General features: G+C 40.3%; 2 protein-coding genes across 2 annotated transcripts in view; one reads left to right on the top strand and one right to left on the bottom strand.

Moving 5' to 3' along the window:
* The window catches only part of VMP1 (vacuole membrane protein 1), a 99,902-nt gene extending 89,373 nt beyond the window's left edge, over nucleotides 1-10,529 (bottom strand). Inside the window, exon 1 of the mRNA XM_084861747.1 lies at nucleotides 10,394-10,529. The gene's annotated coding sequence lies outside the window, so the exon portion shown is untranslated. The remainder of the gene's footprint in view (nucleotides 1-10,393) is intronic.
* A 95-nt stretch (nucleotides 10,530-10,624) lies between these two features.
* Nucleotides 10,625-14,713, top strand: PTRH2 (peptidyl-tRNA hydrolase 2). Its single transcript, XM_084861757.1, has 2 exons — nucleotides 10,625-10,763; nucleotides 14,090-14,713. The coding sequence occupies exon 2, from the start codon at nucleotides 14,090-14,092 to the stop codon at nucleotides 14,627-14,629; it is 540 nt and encodes a 179-aa protein (XP_084717883.1). The 5' UTR covers nucleotides 10,625-10,763; the 3' UTR covers nucleotides 14,630-14,713.
* Nucleotides 14,714-14,917: the final 204 nt, after the last annotated feature.

Below are 14,917 nucleotides of genomic sequence, written 5' to 3'. Positions count from 1 at the left end.
GTACTGAGATTAAGTTGTTGAAATAAACTCTATAGGTCTGTGGATGGGATGAGAAGAGACAGGAAAGAAGCATAACTCAAACATTAAATATCATTTTCACTGTGAATCTATATCTAGATAAAAGAAATGCTTTAAAAGGCTGTAACTTGCACATTTTAAACACAGATGAAGCATTCAAAAGAAAAAGTTGATATTATGCATGGGAGGGTTGTTTGTTTCTGGAAGAAATCCTTAGAAAATAGTGCTAAAATCAGCTCATAAAGGTTCTTTGTAGGCTGTATGTCCAGTGCTAAGACTATAATAGTCCATTCATTTTAAACATTAGCTACATTTGTAATGCAAAAACAATGTGAAACTAAATTACTGAGTTCCTCAAAGCAACACAAAAACCATCTAAAAGTAAAATGAAAACAGCTACTCCCCCAGTAATATAAGAATTACTGGATAATTTATCAAGACAAAAAGGAAAAGCAAATAAGATGAGTGAAACTCCTGGTTCTAATTTTCTGGGTCAGTGTTCTAAAATAAAATGAAGATACTTCCTCTTAAGAAAATAATCTATCCAAATGACTCTATTTTTCTCACAAGCATAAAACATACTGTTTTTCATAAAAGGCAGCCAACTTGAATATTATACCTTTCTTGCTTTTGGAAGTGTGTATCCTTACCTGGCTTATTTAGTACATTCAGTACATTACTCCAAAATAAGCTGTAGATTTTCTTAAAACTATTAAGACTAAGAAATTGCAATTTATTCTTGGAAGCTTAACAAACAATCTAGGTGAAGAGTAATATATCTCGACTAGTGAGGCTTTGACAGAGCATGCACCTGTGCAGGGATATAGAGCCAAAGATAATTCAATCACCCTGCCAACATCGGACTGACTACCAGATCATCTGACTCTGAGAGCCAGATCGCATCTAGCACATGGTTGTTACAGTTTAAGAATGTGTTCTTGGGAAAATTCATTATTTGAAGGAGAATATATGAAAACAATTCTTTGAATCTTTTTGAACTTTCAAAGCCTTGGAGAATTCGACAAATTAAAACTCCAACTTAGGATATAATTTAAAAGCATTCAAAGTCTAAATAAATCTTCTAATAATGGCTTAGCAGCTTATAATGGTATACATTTCTGGCCTAGACTGTTGCTCAACTTAATTGTGAAGTGAAGTGTAAAATATATTAAACTCATCACAGTCTTCTACTTGTTAAAAACGGCCACTGCTGCGGAAACCGGTTTGGCTCAGCGGTAGAGCGTCGGTATGCCGACTGAAAGGTCCCGGGTTCGATTCCAGTCGAGAGCATGTGCCTTGGTTGCGGGCACATCCCTGGTAGGGGGTGTGCAAGAGGCAGCTGGTCGATGTTACTCTCTCGTCGAAGTTTCTAGCTCTCTATCTCTTTCCCTTCCTCTCTGTAAAAAATTAATAAAATATATTAAATAAAAACAAAACAAAACAAAAAAACGGCCACTGCTCCAGATCTAATTTTTAACTAGACAAAATTTTAAGTAAAAACCCAAATTTTTAAAAGATACAACCTGGGAGACATTTTAGAAATTCCATTTTTTGAAAGTCTGATAGATTTAGGGGAAGGTTTCTTCATCTCTCACCTTCAATATGTAAAATATCATTTTGTGTTCCTTTGTATAAAAACATATTTTATTTTTATGGGGGAAAAGAATAACTTGTAAAAGTACACTCTTGAGAAATCCCATTTCTCATTTTCTCTCAGTAACTGTTCATTCAGTTATTCATAACCAATGCAGGCTAAGCAAAAATACTGTCACTAAAGAAATGGGAGAGGAGTAAGAGTAAGGTCAAGAAACAGAATTTGACATAAAATAGCCAATTTATAGTAGAATTAATGTAAGCAATAAATGAGTTAACTACCAAATCTAAATGCGAGAGAAAAACATTCTAAAGGATATTCTATAAGAAGAAAGCAATGATCCCCCCAAATTGGCTGAGATATAAGAAATGTAAAAAAAAAAAAAAAAAAAAAAAAAAAAAGGTAAATATGAAGGAAAATAAAAGCAAATACTGTATAAAATAAAGAGTATCTAATTTGTGCTAATATTTTTTTAAATATATTTTAATTGATTTTTTACAGAGAGGAAGGGAGAGAGATAGATAGCTAGAAACGTCGATGAGAGAGAAACACCGACCAGCTGCCTCTTGCACACCCCCTACCAGGGATGTGCCCGCAACCAATGTACATGCCCCTGACCGGAATCGAACCTGGGACCCTTCAGTCCGCAGACCGACGCTCTACCACTGAGCCAAACCGGCTTCGGCTGTGCTAATATATTTTTTTAAAAAGTGAAATTTGGACTATAGTATACAAATCAGGAAGAGAAAGATTAAAGTTTTCTAAAGTTGGGGAGCATCAAAAGAATACTTGACAAGAACAAGTCCAAATAGACCATATATGCCAATACTCAAAGCAAACATAAACAGATTAAATTTGTCACTTTAAAAATATCCCAGCCTGGCCAGAGTTGCTCAAAGGTCGAATGTCTACCCATGAACTAGGAAGCCACAGTTCAATTCCTAGTCAGGGCACATGCCTAGGTTGTGGGTCTATCCCCACAACCCAGGCGATGTGCAGAAGGCAGCTGATCAATGATGCTCTCTCATCACTGATGTTTCTCTCTCTCTCTCCCTCCCTCTCTGAAATAAATAAAAACATATTTAAAAATAAATAAATAAATAAATAAATAAAAGATTGCAAGTTGTATTTTTTAATCCTCACCGGAGGATTTTATTTTATCCACTATATTTTGCTGTATAACAATTTAGCTCCGAAATTTGTGGCTTAAAAGACTCATGTAATATTTCTCACTATTCTGAGAATTAGGATGAGCAGTTTGGTCTGGGCTAGCCTGGCTTTGCAGCTGGGCGGGTTTCAGCCGGGACGCCTTGTCTCTGCTCCACACGGTCCCCTCTGCTTCGTTAGATTACCCTGGGCTTTTTCACAGGGGCCGGAAGTTCCAAAGGGCAGTCAGAGAAGACAGGTCCCAGCGTGCAAGTGTTTTCCAGTCTGTGCTACATAGCTGACGTGAGCTGAAGCTAATCTGCTATCCGCACAAGAACTCCGTGCTGTCTCTGGAACCAGAAGCCCTTGGTTATCTGTCTCTTAACCAATTCCGGCGCCAGCGCCTCTTGGCACCTGGTGGTTCCCCTTCCTTTAGCTAAACGCATTCCTTTTCCTGCAGGTAGACTCACTACTTTTAGCTAGAAAACACAGTCTGGGAGGTGGAAGGCACGGAGGATATCCATGTCATCTTGCTGCCACCCAAGATGCCACTGGTATGTAAGTTCTCTCAGTAAACTCTTAATGTAATGATGGAGTTATCATCCTTTCTCTAATCTTTCTGGTGGAGAAATTTTATGTAGCAAAGCAAGCCGTGGCCAAAGCAAGCCTCATAGCCAAATACAGAGTCGAGGGGTTGAACAACAGACTAGAAGTAAAATCATCTTGCAAAAGGGTAAGCATACAGTGGGAAGAATTTGTGATGATTATGCAATCCAACACTCAATTTTACAATCCATCACTGCATCCTTTACATGCATCCCTTGGCAAAAGTTAGGAAGAATAACAATAGCAACGTGTTTGAAAAACAACTTGTAGAGTTGAATATTGGCATACTCCTACTAGCAATTTTATACGTAGGTATATAGCCAATAGAACCTCTTGCACATGTGAAATATCACATGCACAGTGATATTTTTAGCAACGCTGTCTTAAAAGCAAAAGTTATAAATAATTCAAATGTCCATTGCAAGGAAAACAGATAAATTGGGCTAATGTTACATAATGAAATACTACACAGCAATGAAAATAAAATTTTCATTTACTTATTTATCAAATATATACTGTGTGCCAGGCATAGTTTAAGATACCAGAAATAGCAGTGAACAGAAAGAAGTCAAACATATCAGGTAGTGATAAGTGCTATAGTGAAAAATTAAAAAATTTGATATGTGTTCAAATGTGTGTGTACAATTTTTAACAAGGTGGATAAAGAAGCTTTCTCTAAGAATTTGACATTAGAGAAGAGCCATAAAAAAATATGGGTAAGAGCACTGTAGAGAAGAGAAAAAGTACAAAGACTTTGAGGTAGAAGTCTACGGGTAAGTTTCACTTTACCAATAGATATGAAAGTTACTGATAAGTAAAATATTTCAATTTCTAGAAATTAGTTTTATAGCCCGCTGGTGTGGCTAAGTGATTGAGCATCAACCTAAGAACCAGGAGGTCACAGTTCGATTCCTAATTAGGACACATGCCCAGGTTGTGGGCTTGGTCCCCACAGGGGACATTCAGGAGGCAGCTGATTAACGATTCTCTCTCATCACTGAAGTTTCTCTCTCTCTCCCTCTCACCTGCCCTCTCTGAAATCAATAAAAAAACATTTTTAAAAATTGGTATTGCAAATAGAGATCCTAGTGATATCTATTGTTTATCTGTATATATAAAAGGCAGTGCCTGTCTGTCCGACTGGTAGCTATTATGCGCACTGATGCTTAACACAGGAGCTGCCATGACACTCACCGGCCATTTAAAAATAAACGGCATCACGGACCTGGCACTGATAAACCAATACTCGGCTTCCCCCAAGTGTGGGACACAGGCACCGCCACTACTATGGAGCGACACCCCACCAAATCGCAGCCAACGCTACCAAGACCCCATGGTGCAAAATGCGGCCCACAGTCCAGTCCAGCCCTGCCCAAGCCCAGAAACAGTCGCTGTGGGTGCCGGGTAATGATGTCATGTAGCAACGCCCGGATTCCTCTCCCTAGTGACAAGCCTCCTTGGAGTTTCATCAGCCCAGGAACCCAACTTGCTTTATAGCCACGTGCAAACATTTTACAATTTAACCAAATGTCTGTGGAGCATTTTCCCATGCCTCATCTCGTTTGATCCTCACAGAAGTCCTGGAGTAGGTAGATAGGAGACTTGGTAGAATCATATCTTCTTTTCATTAGCCAGAAAATGATTTAGAAAGTTTAGATACTTGACCAGACTGAAAAGAAGAAATGGAACTTGGAAAATGACTTCAGGAGATTAAAAATGGCGGCAGAGCAGGAGGATGCTGCATGGACACGCTCCCAGGAACAAGCTGAAATTACAACTGAAATATGAAAAGGCTTCCTGAATAATCAACAGAAAACTCACAGGGGAGACCCTGATATCAAGGACCGAAGACGGAGACCGCACAGAGACTGTCTGGTGGGGGTTGGGAGGGAGGCATGAAAGGGCTTTTCAATGTGCATGAATCTGTGCACCAAGACATTAGTTTTGTATAAATTAAATAATATTCCTGTGCACACAGAAGCAGTGCTAAAATCTCCTACTCAGTAGATTCTCAAAACTTAAAAGGGGCAGGAGAACCTTGTATACTCTCTTGATTATATGGCTTTTGCAATGTGGAGACTTGAAAATTTCTGGAAGAAAACAGACTCAACAATACGTGAAGAAGTGGCTAGTCAGATCAACCAATTCAACTTTATTTGTCTTTATTCTGTCTTCTTCTAGACCACAGAGCAAGCAGCATTTGACAGAGCTGAACATTTCTTAAAAGAATTATGAATAGCCCTGTCCGGGTGACTCAGTTGGTTGGAGGGTTGTCCTACCAAAAGGTGGCAGGTTCCATCCCCAGTCAGGGCACATACAGAAATCAGCCAATGAGTGCATGAATGGGTAGAACAAGTCAATGTTTCTCCCTCTCTAAAGTAAATTTAAAAATGTTTTATTATACTGTGTTTACTCTTTCACTTATTTATGTTTTTCTCTATCAGGCACCCGACTAAAAGTATCTGTTTGTCTTTGTCTCCCACTGTTTTCCCCAGAACCTGGGACACAAAGTATTTTGTTCACAAATTGGATGAATGAACAGATATGGCAACAGATATCACTGCAACATGATCTTTCCATGCAAAGAAAGTAAGTGCTGGAAGACATTCTTAAACATCAAATCCCCAAATTTCAATTCTCAAATTCCATGTTATGACTTACACAGATAATGTGGCATAAGGGAAAAATTCTCCCTTCTCTCTTCTGGTTCTTTCTGGCTGACTGAATAATCAAATTAACACTAGACAGATTTACAAGAGAAAAATCAATTTTAATTTCATGGGCATTGAAAGCCCATATATATCAGAGAATCCGAGTCCCCACATACATAAAAGGTTCGGAGACAGAAAGGGAAAATGAAGTATATATGAAATTTTGAGCTTAAGATGAGGTAAGTAAAGCATCTTGGGGCTTGAGTCACCTGCAAGATGGTTACAGCAGATATTCAGTAACTGGTAGTTTGCCCTGCCATATATATAGGTAAAAATAGGTTATTTCTGATAATCTCCTATTATGGGCAAGGCCTCTAATTCAAATACTTCTAGGTAGTTAAGTGGGACAAGGTGGCAGAAGTTTCTCAATCCTGCAGGGTCTCAGTTATCTTTAGCTGAAAATAATCTGCATACCACAAAGGCACAACTTGTGTGACTCATTCTGAATCCCTACAATGTAAACTGTTAATAATAATACCTACAGGAATGCCTTGTTTTGTTAAGAATCTCACATTGTAAAACACTCACAAAATGAAATTTCGTGTATAAATACATTAATTTACTGACACTTAATAATAAGCAAACAATAATCAATTAGGCAGCAGCATAAGGACCTGCTTTCAGAAGAGGGTTGGGAAAGAGTTCTTAGCAACTGCTCAGTAGGCACATGATGATGACACTGATGATAATAATCACGGGTAACTAAATGTCAGGCACTATTCTCAATGCTTTACTTATATCTGTTTATTTAACCCTAACAAGAAAGGTACTGACTACACTCTCAAGGAGGAAATTGAGATTGCAAAAGGCTAAGTAACTAGCCCAAGGGTTGCTCGGTAGTAGAGATGGAATTTGAACCAAGGCAATTTAGCTTCATGGCCTTGACTCTTATCACTATCCACCCGGTCCTTTAGAAAAATTTATAAAGACCAAGGTTATTATTATTAATGAACCTGAAGAACAAGAGAAAATACCACAAAGATATGTATTTCTGGAATACTACTGACAAACTCCATAGCAATTATAGTTACACCAGCTGATACAGGATTGCTCAATAGGTTGCTCTTGCTTAACTTAAAAATACCTTAAACTTTAAGCATCATCTTTTATCTAACATAGAAAAGTATAACCTATTCAAAGTTCCAAAACCTTCAAGAGGCATATTTTTTAAATGAGTTTAAATAAGGGTTTACATAACACACAGTATCAATTCAGCACACTCTACACAAAGTTGCTTTTCCAGACAAAATAAGGAGTTTCTTCAAGCAATAAACTCCTTAAAAGTTTACCTCCAAAATATATGCAAGTCTCTGTGGAAACAGATTTTTAACTAATACAACAAAAAAGTTATCAATTCAATTCATTCAGTATGTTTGCGTCTCTAATCTGGAGTTTAAGCGAGAGCAACAAAGAGCATGTAGGCAAAAAACAGCAATGATAATTAGTTCCTGACCTTACAATCTCCAAGAAAGGGGAGAGTAAACAGGTTTTGTGCAATCAATGGAAGCAAAAAGTTTCCAACAAGACAATTAACTCTTCTACAGTGGCTATTTATCCAGAATGAAATAATCACAGAAATGACTCCACAGATTAAGAAATAATCTATACTAATAAAAGAGTAATATGCTAATTAGACCACGTGACCTTCTGGAGATCTTCCGGATATCCTTCTGGACAAAGCCATGGTGGCAGGGCTGAAGCAGAGGTGGTTAGAGGGGGGGAGGGGGAGCAGTTGGGGGCGAGCAGACCAGTGTGTGTGTGGGGGAAGTTGGGGGCAATCAGTCCAGCAGGGGTGGGCAGTTAGGGGTGATGAGGCCAAAAAAAGGGGGGGGGGGGGCAGTTGGGATTGATCAGGCCAGCAGGCAGAGTGGTTAGGGGCAATCAGGCAGGTAGGGGGGTGAGCAGTTAGGAGCCAGCAGTCCCAGATTGTGAGAGGGATCCCAGACTGGAGAAGGTGCAGGCTTGGCTGAGGGATGCCCCCCCCCCATGCATAAATTTTGTGCAATGGGCCACTAGTCTATATATATACATCCATCCATACATACATACATATATATATATATATATATATATATATATATATATATATATATATATATATATATATATATATATAGAGCTAATATGCAAAGTGTCCCCTTGGGAGTTTGGGAGACCTGGGGTTTGATCCCTTGCTATGACGTGCTCTGACCACCAGTGGGCGGTGTGGAATGAAGGCAGGCCCCAGATGGCATCCAGGGAAGGGAGGCCCCAGCTGGCACATGGTAGCCTGGGAAGGAAGGCCCCAGCCAGCAGCCGGAAGGCCCCAATTGGCTCTGGCCAGGCCTAGGGACCCTACCCGTGCACAGGTTTCATGCACCAGGCCTCTAGGATAACAGAATGGTGAAATCACAAACAGCTTATAGAAATTTATTTGGCAGGAGCAAAGTTATTAATACAGCTTCTCGTACGTATTAGCAAACATTCAGTGAGTGAGACATGTGTTATAAAGATCCTCTGTCTTTTCCACTTGCCAGAAAGAAGACACCTTGATACCTGATACTAACAACGCATGAACTCAGAATAACTGTTCTGAAGAATAGAACTAATTTTCTTTCCTTATAACATTCCACTGCAAATCTTGCCAACCAATTGCCTTGGTTCTTCCCACTAAAGGGGGAAGGAGGGATGTATACACACATATATCTCTCCTTACCACATAAGAGAAATCATTTTCATGCAAACCAGGAAATACTACCAAACCATATAAAGATGCCTACAGACAACCTGAGCAGAACAGAAAGAACCCTTGGGATCTCATTTCCAGTTCAGGTTCTGGCACTACCTAAGCCATAGGACCTCAGGCGAGCCAATACTGACTGTTTCTGGGCCTCGATTTTCTCCTATTAAAAAATCTGTATGTTCACAGAGATTGGTTCTACTTCTAAATACTGCATTCAACAGGCATTTAATTATATTAAAGCACCAAAAACCTTAGCTTCCTCTGCACTTGTAAATTCTTAAGTAATAATACCTGATGACCAAAAAAGATCAGACTTAGACTCTCAAATACAAAGCTACACTCATTTTCCAGTCCCCACCTACTTACTAAGGTGACTAACTCAATGGATTACAGTATCTAATTATTCCTGGCTAGCTTTTATTGTGTTCAAAAGTAGGGCAAAGATCATCTCAGAGAAATGTATGATAATATTTTCTGATAAATGCTACACAACGTAATATACCAAGTTTCGAAAAGATGCCAAGGAACAGTATTCTGCACTAGAGATGTCCAGATTTCAGAGTAAAAGGTCAATATCACCATATCTTCACTTACATGGTGATTTCATATTTACTCTCTCAATCACTGTGACATTCCTATGAAATAAAATGAGCAGCACTTTTACCAACCAGCTCAGAAAGTTAGGTAATCTGTCAACTTTCACTCGATAAATATTGGAGCCCAGATTTCAATCAAGGTCTCTGACTTAAAGTTTGATGATATTTTACAATTCTAAAAAAGTGGTTATTCAAGCCAAAGGCAGGAAGAAGATGGAAAGTGAGAAAATTGGGATAATCAGTTCCTCGTAACTGAATTGAACAAAAAGAAAATGAGACCAGCCCTGGCCGATTGGCTGGAGCATCCAACACCCATACTCAGGTTTGGGGCTCCATGTCCCGTGGGGGTATGTAAGGGAAGCTTCTCTATCACATCCGATGTTTCTCTAAAATCAATTTTTTTAAAAAAGAAGAAAAAACTTTACCAATGAACATAAGATCAGTGGCTGGTAGTTATAGAGGCAATACGCAAACTTACAAGCTATTAAAACTAATGATAACCTCTAATTTATATCATTCCACATCTCAACAACCTTGTCACGTTTCAGACAAGTGTGAAAAAAATTTCTAAATAAAAAAATAAGAACAAGATATACATTAAACAACACGTCTGAATTTTGTTTAAAAAAGCGCACGCTTCTAAACAGCTTGGTCGGCAGCAGGGATGACCCTTTAAAGTCCTAGAAACCGGGGGAGGAAGGAGAGGTGGGAACTCTACAGAAGCTTAGAAGGGCTTGCAAACCAGTGGCGCCCAGGGCAAATGGTCGGGGAGCCCAGTGTGTGGATTCAGGGTGCCGGTGGCCAAGCCCGGACAGGTGTCCCAGATAAGCCGGCTCCCGCCAGCCAGGCAGCCAGAGTCAGGAGCCCCGGAAAACACTGCTTGGAAGTGGAAATCACGGTGCCCGGGTCTGCGCGGTGCCAGAGGGAGAGCTGGGCAGAAGCTGAGTTCCGAGGCACGTCTCGGGCTCCCGTCCCCAATTCCCCGGGCTCGTTTACCTACCCGCTCGGACCCCGGCTTCTCCGGATCTCAGGATCCTGAAAGCCGCACCAGACCGACTCTCACACTCGCCGCTGGGCTCCGGCAAAACCGGAAGTCGGTTGCGTCACTTCCGGTCCGTGTCCCCCCGGGAGACCCGTTTCCTGAAGAGAAACGTTCCCACCTCCTTCCGGCAACCTCGGCTGACGGTCGCGGGATTTGGGTTCGGGACCTGTGGGCGGAGCGAGGGAGGATGACTGTTCTCTCCCCGAATCCTGATCCGGAACTTGTTGTCCAGGAGCCGCGGAAGAGGCGCCTCGTGCGGTCGAAACGTGCTCGCTCCTCGGAAGGGAAGAGCCTGAAGACGCGAGCGAGGCGAGGAGAAGCGCGCTAGGTAGGTAGGTCGGCCCCTTACTCGGCGAAGGGGAGGGTGACGTTCTCCATCCTCTCTCCAGCTGGGATGTTTCTTCCCATCGCTTTCCGTACATCGCACCCCCACCCTTTCATCTTCGGAAATGGCCTTCCTCCCCATAGCTGCTGGAGCCACTGTTCCGGTTCTGCTAGCCAGCCTTTGGAAGAAAGGTCCGAGGTGCTAGGGAGGGGAAGGGCCCAGAATTTTCAGTTCCCAGACAAAGCCTCCATTCAGGCGGCATCCATGCGCCTCGCCCTCGGCTGAGTTTTTATTGAAGCGAGTTGTTGAGCCCTACGAAGGGAGGAAAAAAATGTTTCTAAGAATATGATCGAAAATTTGGTTCCCAGACATAATGGCTAGAGAAATATTTAAAATATTAAAGAGGTAGACCCCACAGACTATGGCCCACAGGAGGAGATAGGTATAAGTGCTACAGCAGCTGGGAAGAATAGTTAAGACTGGGGTTGATAAATATTTCCGAGACAGGCATTTGAACTGCGCCTTAAGGAGTAAAAAGATGTTTTTGTCTGTGTGTTTATTGAGTGAAGAGAAATCATTGCAGGGAAGGATTGCTGCTTGAAGGGACCTAGTAATTTGGTGTGGCTGGATAGTACAGTAAGTGGCAGGATCTGAGGTGAGAAGGATAAAGTAGGTTGTAACCAAATTGGGTAGCGCTTTAACTTCGTGCGAAGGGGTTTATCTTATTCTTCAGGCGTTTATCCAGGGATTTTTGAGCAGGGACGTTAGACTCAGGTTTGTGTTTTAGGAACATAATTATCCTGGCATATGGACTAGGATGAACTAGGGCACGAGTGAAGCAATGTGGAAAGATTAGAGGTAATGAAGTTAGTTTTAGAGGCTGTTGGCTAAGAGATAATTGGGGCACTGCTTAGGTAAGGAGATGGTTTAAGACAGATCAACTCAACAAGTGTTGGTGACTGGTTGGTAGGACAGAAGAGAAAAAGTCCAGAGATACATAGAAATGACAAATTCAGAAAAAGGAAGTTTGAGAGGGAAGGGAAGATACTGAGTTCAGTTTAGATCACTTCATAGACATCTCAGTGGTGAGATCTAGCAGAAGCTGGAAATGGAAATTTGGAGCTCAAGAAAGGCTTCAGGGGTCTTCGGCATTGGGTGATTTGGGAATAGAGCTTTGAAGATGAGCTTTGTATCATGGCCTTGATATTGAGCACATTTTAGTACTGCTCTTATGTTACTGTGGATAAGCAGCTTCTCTGATTCTTATCTTTAAAATGAGGCTAATATTTTCCTTTTATTTTCATTGCAACAGTAATGGAAGTAAAGGGTTTAGCATGTTCTTCAACATATAATAGGTCTTTTTTCTGTACAGGGTGGGGCAAAAGTAGGTTTACAGTTGGTCATATGGAAATAATAAATAATACAAGAATAAACTATTTTGTGAATTCACAACTGTAAACTTACTTTCTCCAGAATAGTACCTGATTCTGATATATGAGATATTTGGTTACTTTGCAACCTATGAATTAGAGCAGAGAATCTAATTGTTCAGTTTAGAGTCTGGTCGTTAGATTATCAGAGAGAAGTCCCAATGTGGGTTCTAATAATTTATTTTTCTGGCTGCAAAGACATCTAAGAGTCATACAGTCCTATGTCTGCTCAGCCCTGTTACCTTATTAGGCACAGCAGTTAGAGAGGACTGAAACCATCACTAACTCTTTTTTGAACCCTAAATGTTCGTTTCCTCAGGATTTTGTTTTAGCTCTTTCTTCTCTCTACTTTTCCCAGTGGCCTCATCCACTTTGATTATCTCAGTTGTATGTTAAGTTCTCTTAAATCTGTACTTCTAACCTGTGCTTATCTACTGACCACTAAAATGATGTACAAGTACACTATCAGAAATGAGAACTCTATGAAATCTTTTGTAAGTAGAAATGGATGGTGTAAAGTGAAGAAGAAATTCCTGTTAATTTATATGGAAAAATTTGAGTGTTCCCAAGCCCCAGAAAATAATCTACCAAACCATACCATAATACAAGAAGCCTAAAATAATACTTGCATAGTGAAAGCAGTGCCACTCTTACTACTCTGGGTGCATGCTGCCTCTGTATTGAATCGTTGAAAACCAGTGAACACTTTTTGCTTTCTGCCTTTTTTTTGTAGACTAGAAAATGTCCTTCGGATTTCTTTTTGTTACTGAAAACAGGTACTAATGTAGGTTTTTCACAAAAGCAAGTGATGTAACATGGATTTTCAAAATGCGGGAGATACCTCTCTCTTTTTTATTTGCTAGTCATCTCTGACCAGGATGTCTTTTGGTCAAACGAAATGTAACATACAATTTAAAAATGATTTCAGTATCTTTAACTTTCAAACGTGAATTGTACATGTTAAAAGTTAATTTTGTAGTATATAAATTATATCATAAAGTTTAATATCCCCTACCCCTGCACTATCCTTATATTAAAATATTTGATAAAACTGTATATAATTAATATATAAACTTTGAAGCATCAATGTCCTAATTTTTACAGGAAAATAAAAAGAAAATTTGTGATAAAATATATATTTCCAGGATTTGTGCCACAGAATCATATGAATCCAATAACCTCAAATGTAAACTAGTATGTTTTATTGGTGACTCAAATACCATGAACAGCTTTGCTAGGGTAACAAGAATTAATTTTTAAGATAAAAAGGATAAAGGACAATCTCCCTTTGTTTTTATGTAATGCACTCTGGTAAATTCACTGTATATTAAATGCAAAAAATATTTTGTATGTAAAATGAAATTGGATCTTGTGTATTGTTTTGCACTTGTAAATGGGACAATCTTCACTTATAAGATGTATAGCATTCTATGCTCAGGTCCAGTAAATGTTAGCAAGGCACCTCACTCCACACCCATTACATAGACAACCAAGAACCTGTCTGAGGGGCTGGTGCCACCCCACATTGCATTATGAAGACACTATTCAAAAGCATTGTATTCCAGAACAGGGGTGGGGGGAGTTATTCTTTGTTTCTTTAGACCCTTTGGGCATCTTGGTGAAATAGAGTGAGGAACAGAGCTTTGTTGTAGCCAAGAACAAGAGATACTTCTTACATAGAGATTCATAATGACTTAAATTGCTTCATCTGTATTCTTGAAATTTTATCTAGTAGAGAGGAGAAAAAGCGGTACACACATAAGATCCAAAATATATTGTGCCTTTTTCCTGGGTGACCTCACAGTTTTTAAAATATTGTTGCTGATATACTATCAAGGTATTTGATAAGCCTATAACTTTTCACTGCTGTGTAGTGATAACCTTTTCCCTCTCCTTCAGATGCTCTCCAAATCCCTGGTGATGGAGTACCTGGCTCATCCCGGTGCGCTCAGTGTGGCTGCGGGGGTAGCTTGTGGCATGTGCCTGGGCTGGGGCCTCCGGGTCCGCTTTGGGGTGACCCCCAGAAGCTCAGGCAGTGACACACACACCGACGCCAGGACTGAAGCAAGCATCTTAGGAGAGAGCGGGGAGTACAAAATGATCCTTGTGGTGCGAAATGACTTAAAGATGGGGAAGGGGAAAGTGGCTGCCCAGTGTTCGCATGCTGCCGTTTCGGCCTACAAGCAGATCCAAAGGAAAAACCCCGAACTGCTCCGACAGTGGGAATACTGCGGCCAGCCCAAAGTGGTGGTCAAAGCCCCCGATGAAGAAACTCTGGTTGCACTACTGACCCACGCGAAGATGCTGGGACTGACTGTAAGTCTAATCCAGGATGCTGGACGCACTCAGATCGCACCAGGTTCTCAGACTGTCCTGGGAATTGGGCCAGGACCCGCAGACCTGATTGACAAAGTCACTGGTCACCTAAAACTTTACTAGGTAGAATTTTGTATCGTGATTGTCTCACCACAAGTGTTTGAAACTGTCAAAGTCTAACAATAAAAGCTGAGTTTCTTCCCCCAATTTAAGTGTTCTTGAGGTGGAAATCTGTTCCCATGTTCTTCTCTCATGTACTTGGCACAGTTACACAGTTATCTTGGGCTAAAAAGAAAAAAAAAGTTGGTTAAATTGTCCTGGTGGTTTATGTCCTGAAACAAAAAATGTTTAAAAGAAACAGGTCACAACAAAATTGGATTACAAGTGGGGAAAGCATTTCCTATGCATGAG

This window comes from Pipistrellus hanaki (assembly GCF_964339955.1).
Source record: "Pipistrellus hanaki genome assembly, chromosome: 16".
Classification (NCBI taxonomy): Eukaryota; Metazoa; Chordata; class Mammalia; order Chiroptera; family Vespertilionidae; genus Pipistrellus; species Pipistrellus hanaki.
This window is presented reverse-complemented; position numbering and strand designations above follow the sequence as displayed.

Bases quoted from the DNA above. Each gene is read 5' to 3' on its own strand.
- PTRH2 (XM_084861757.1), top strand. From the start codon at position 14,090: ATGCTCTCCAAATCCCTGGTGATGGAGTACCTGGCTCATCCCGGTGCG.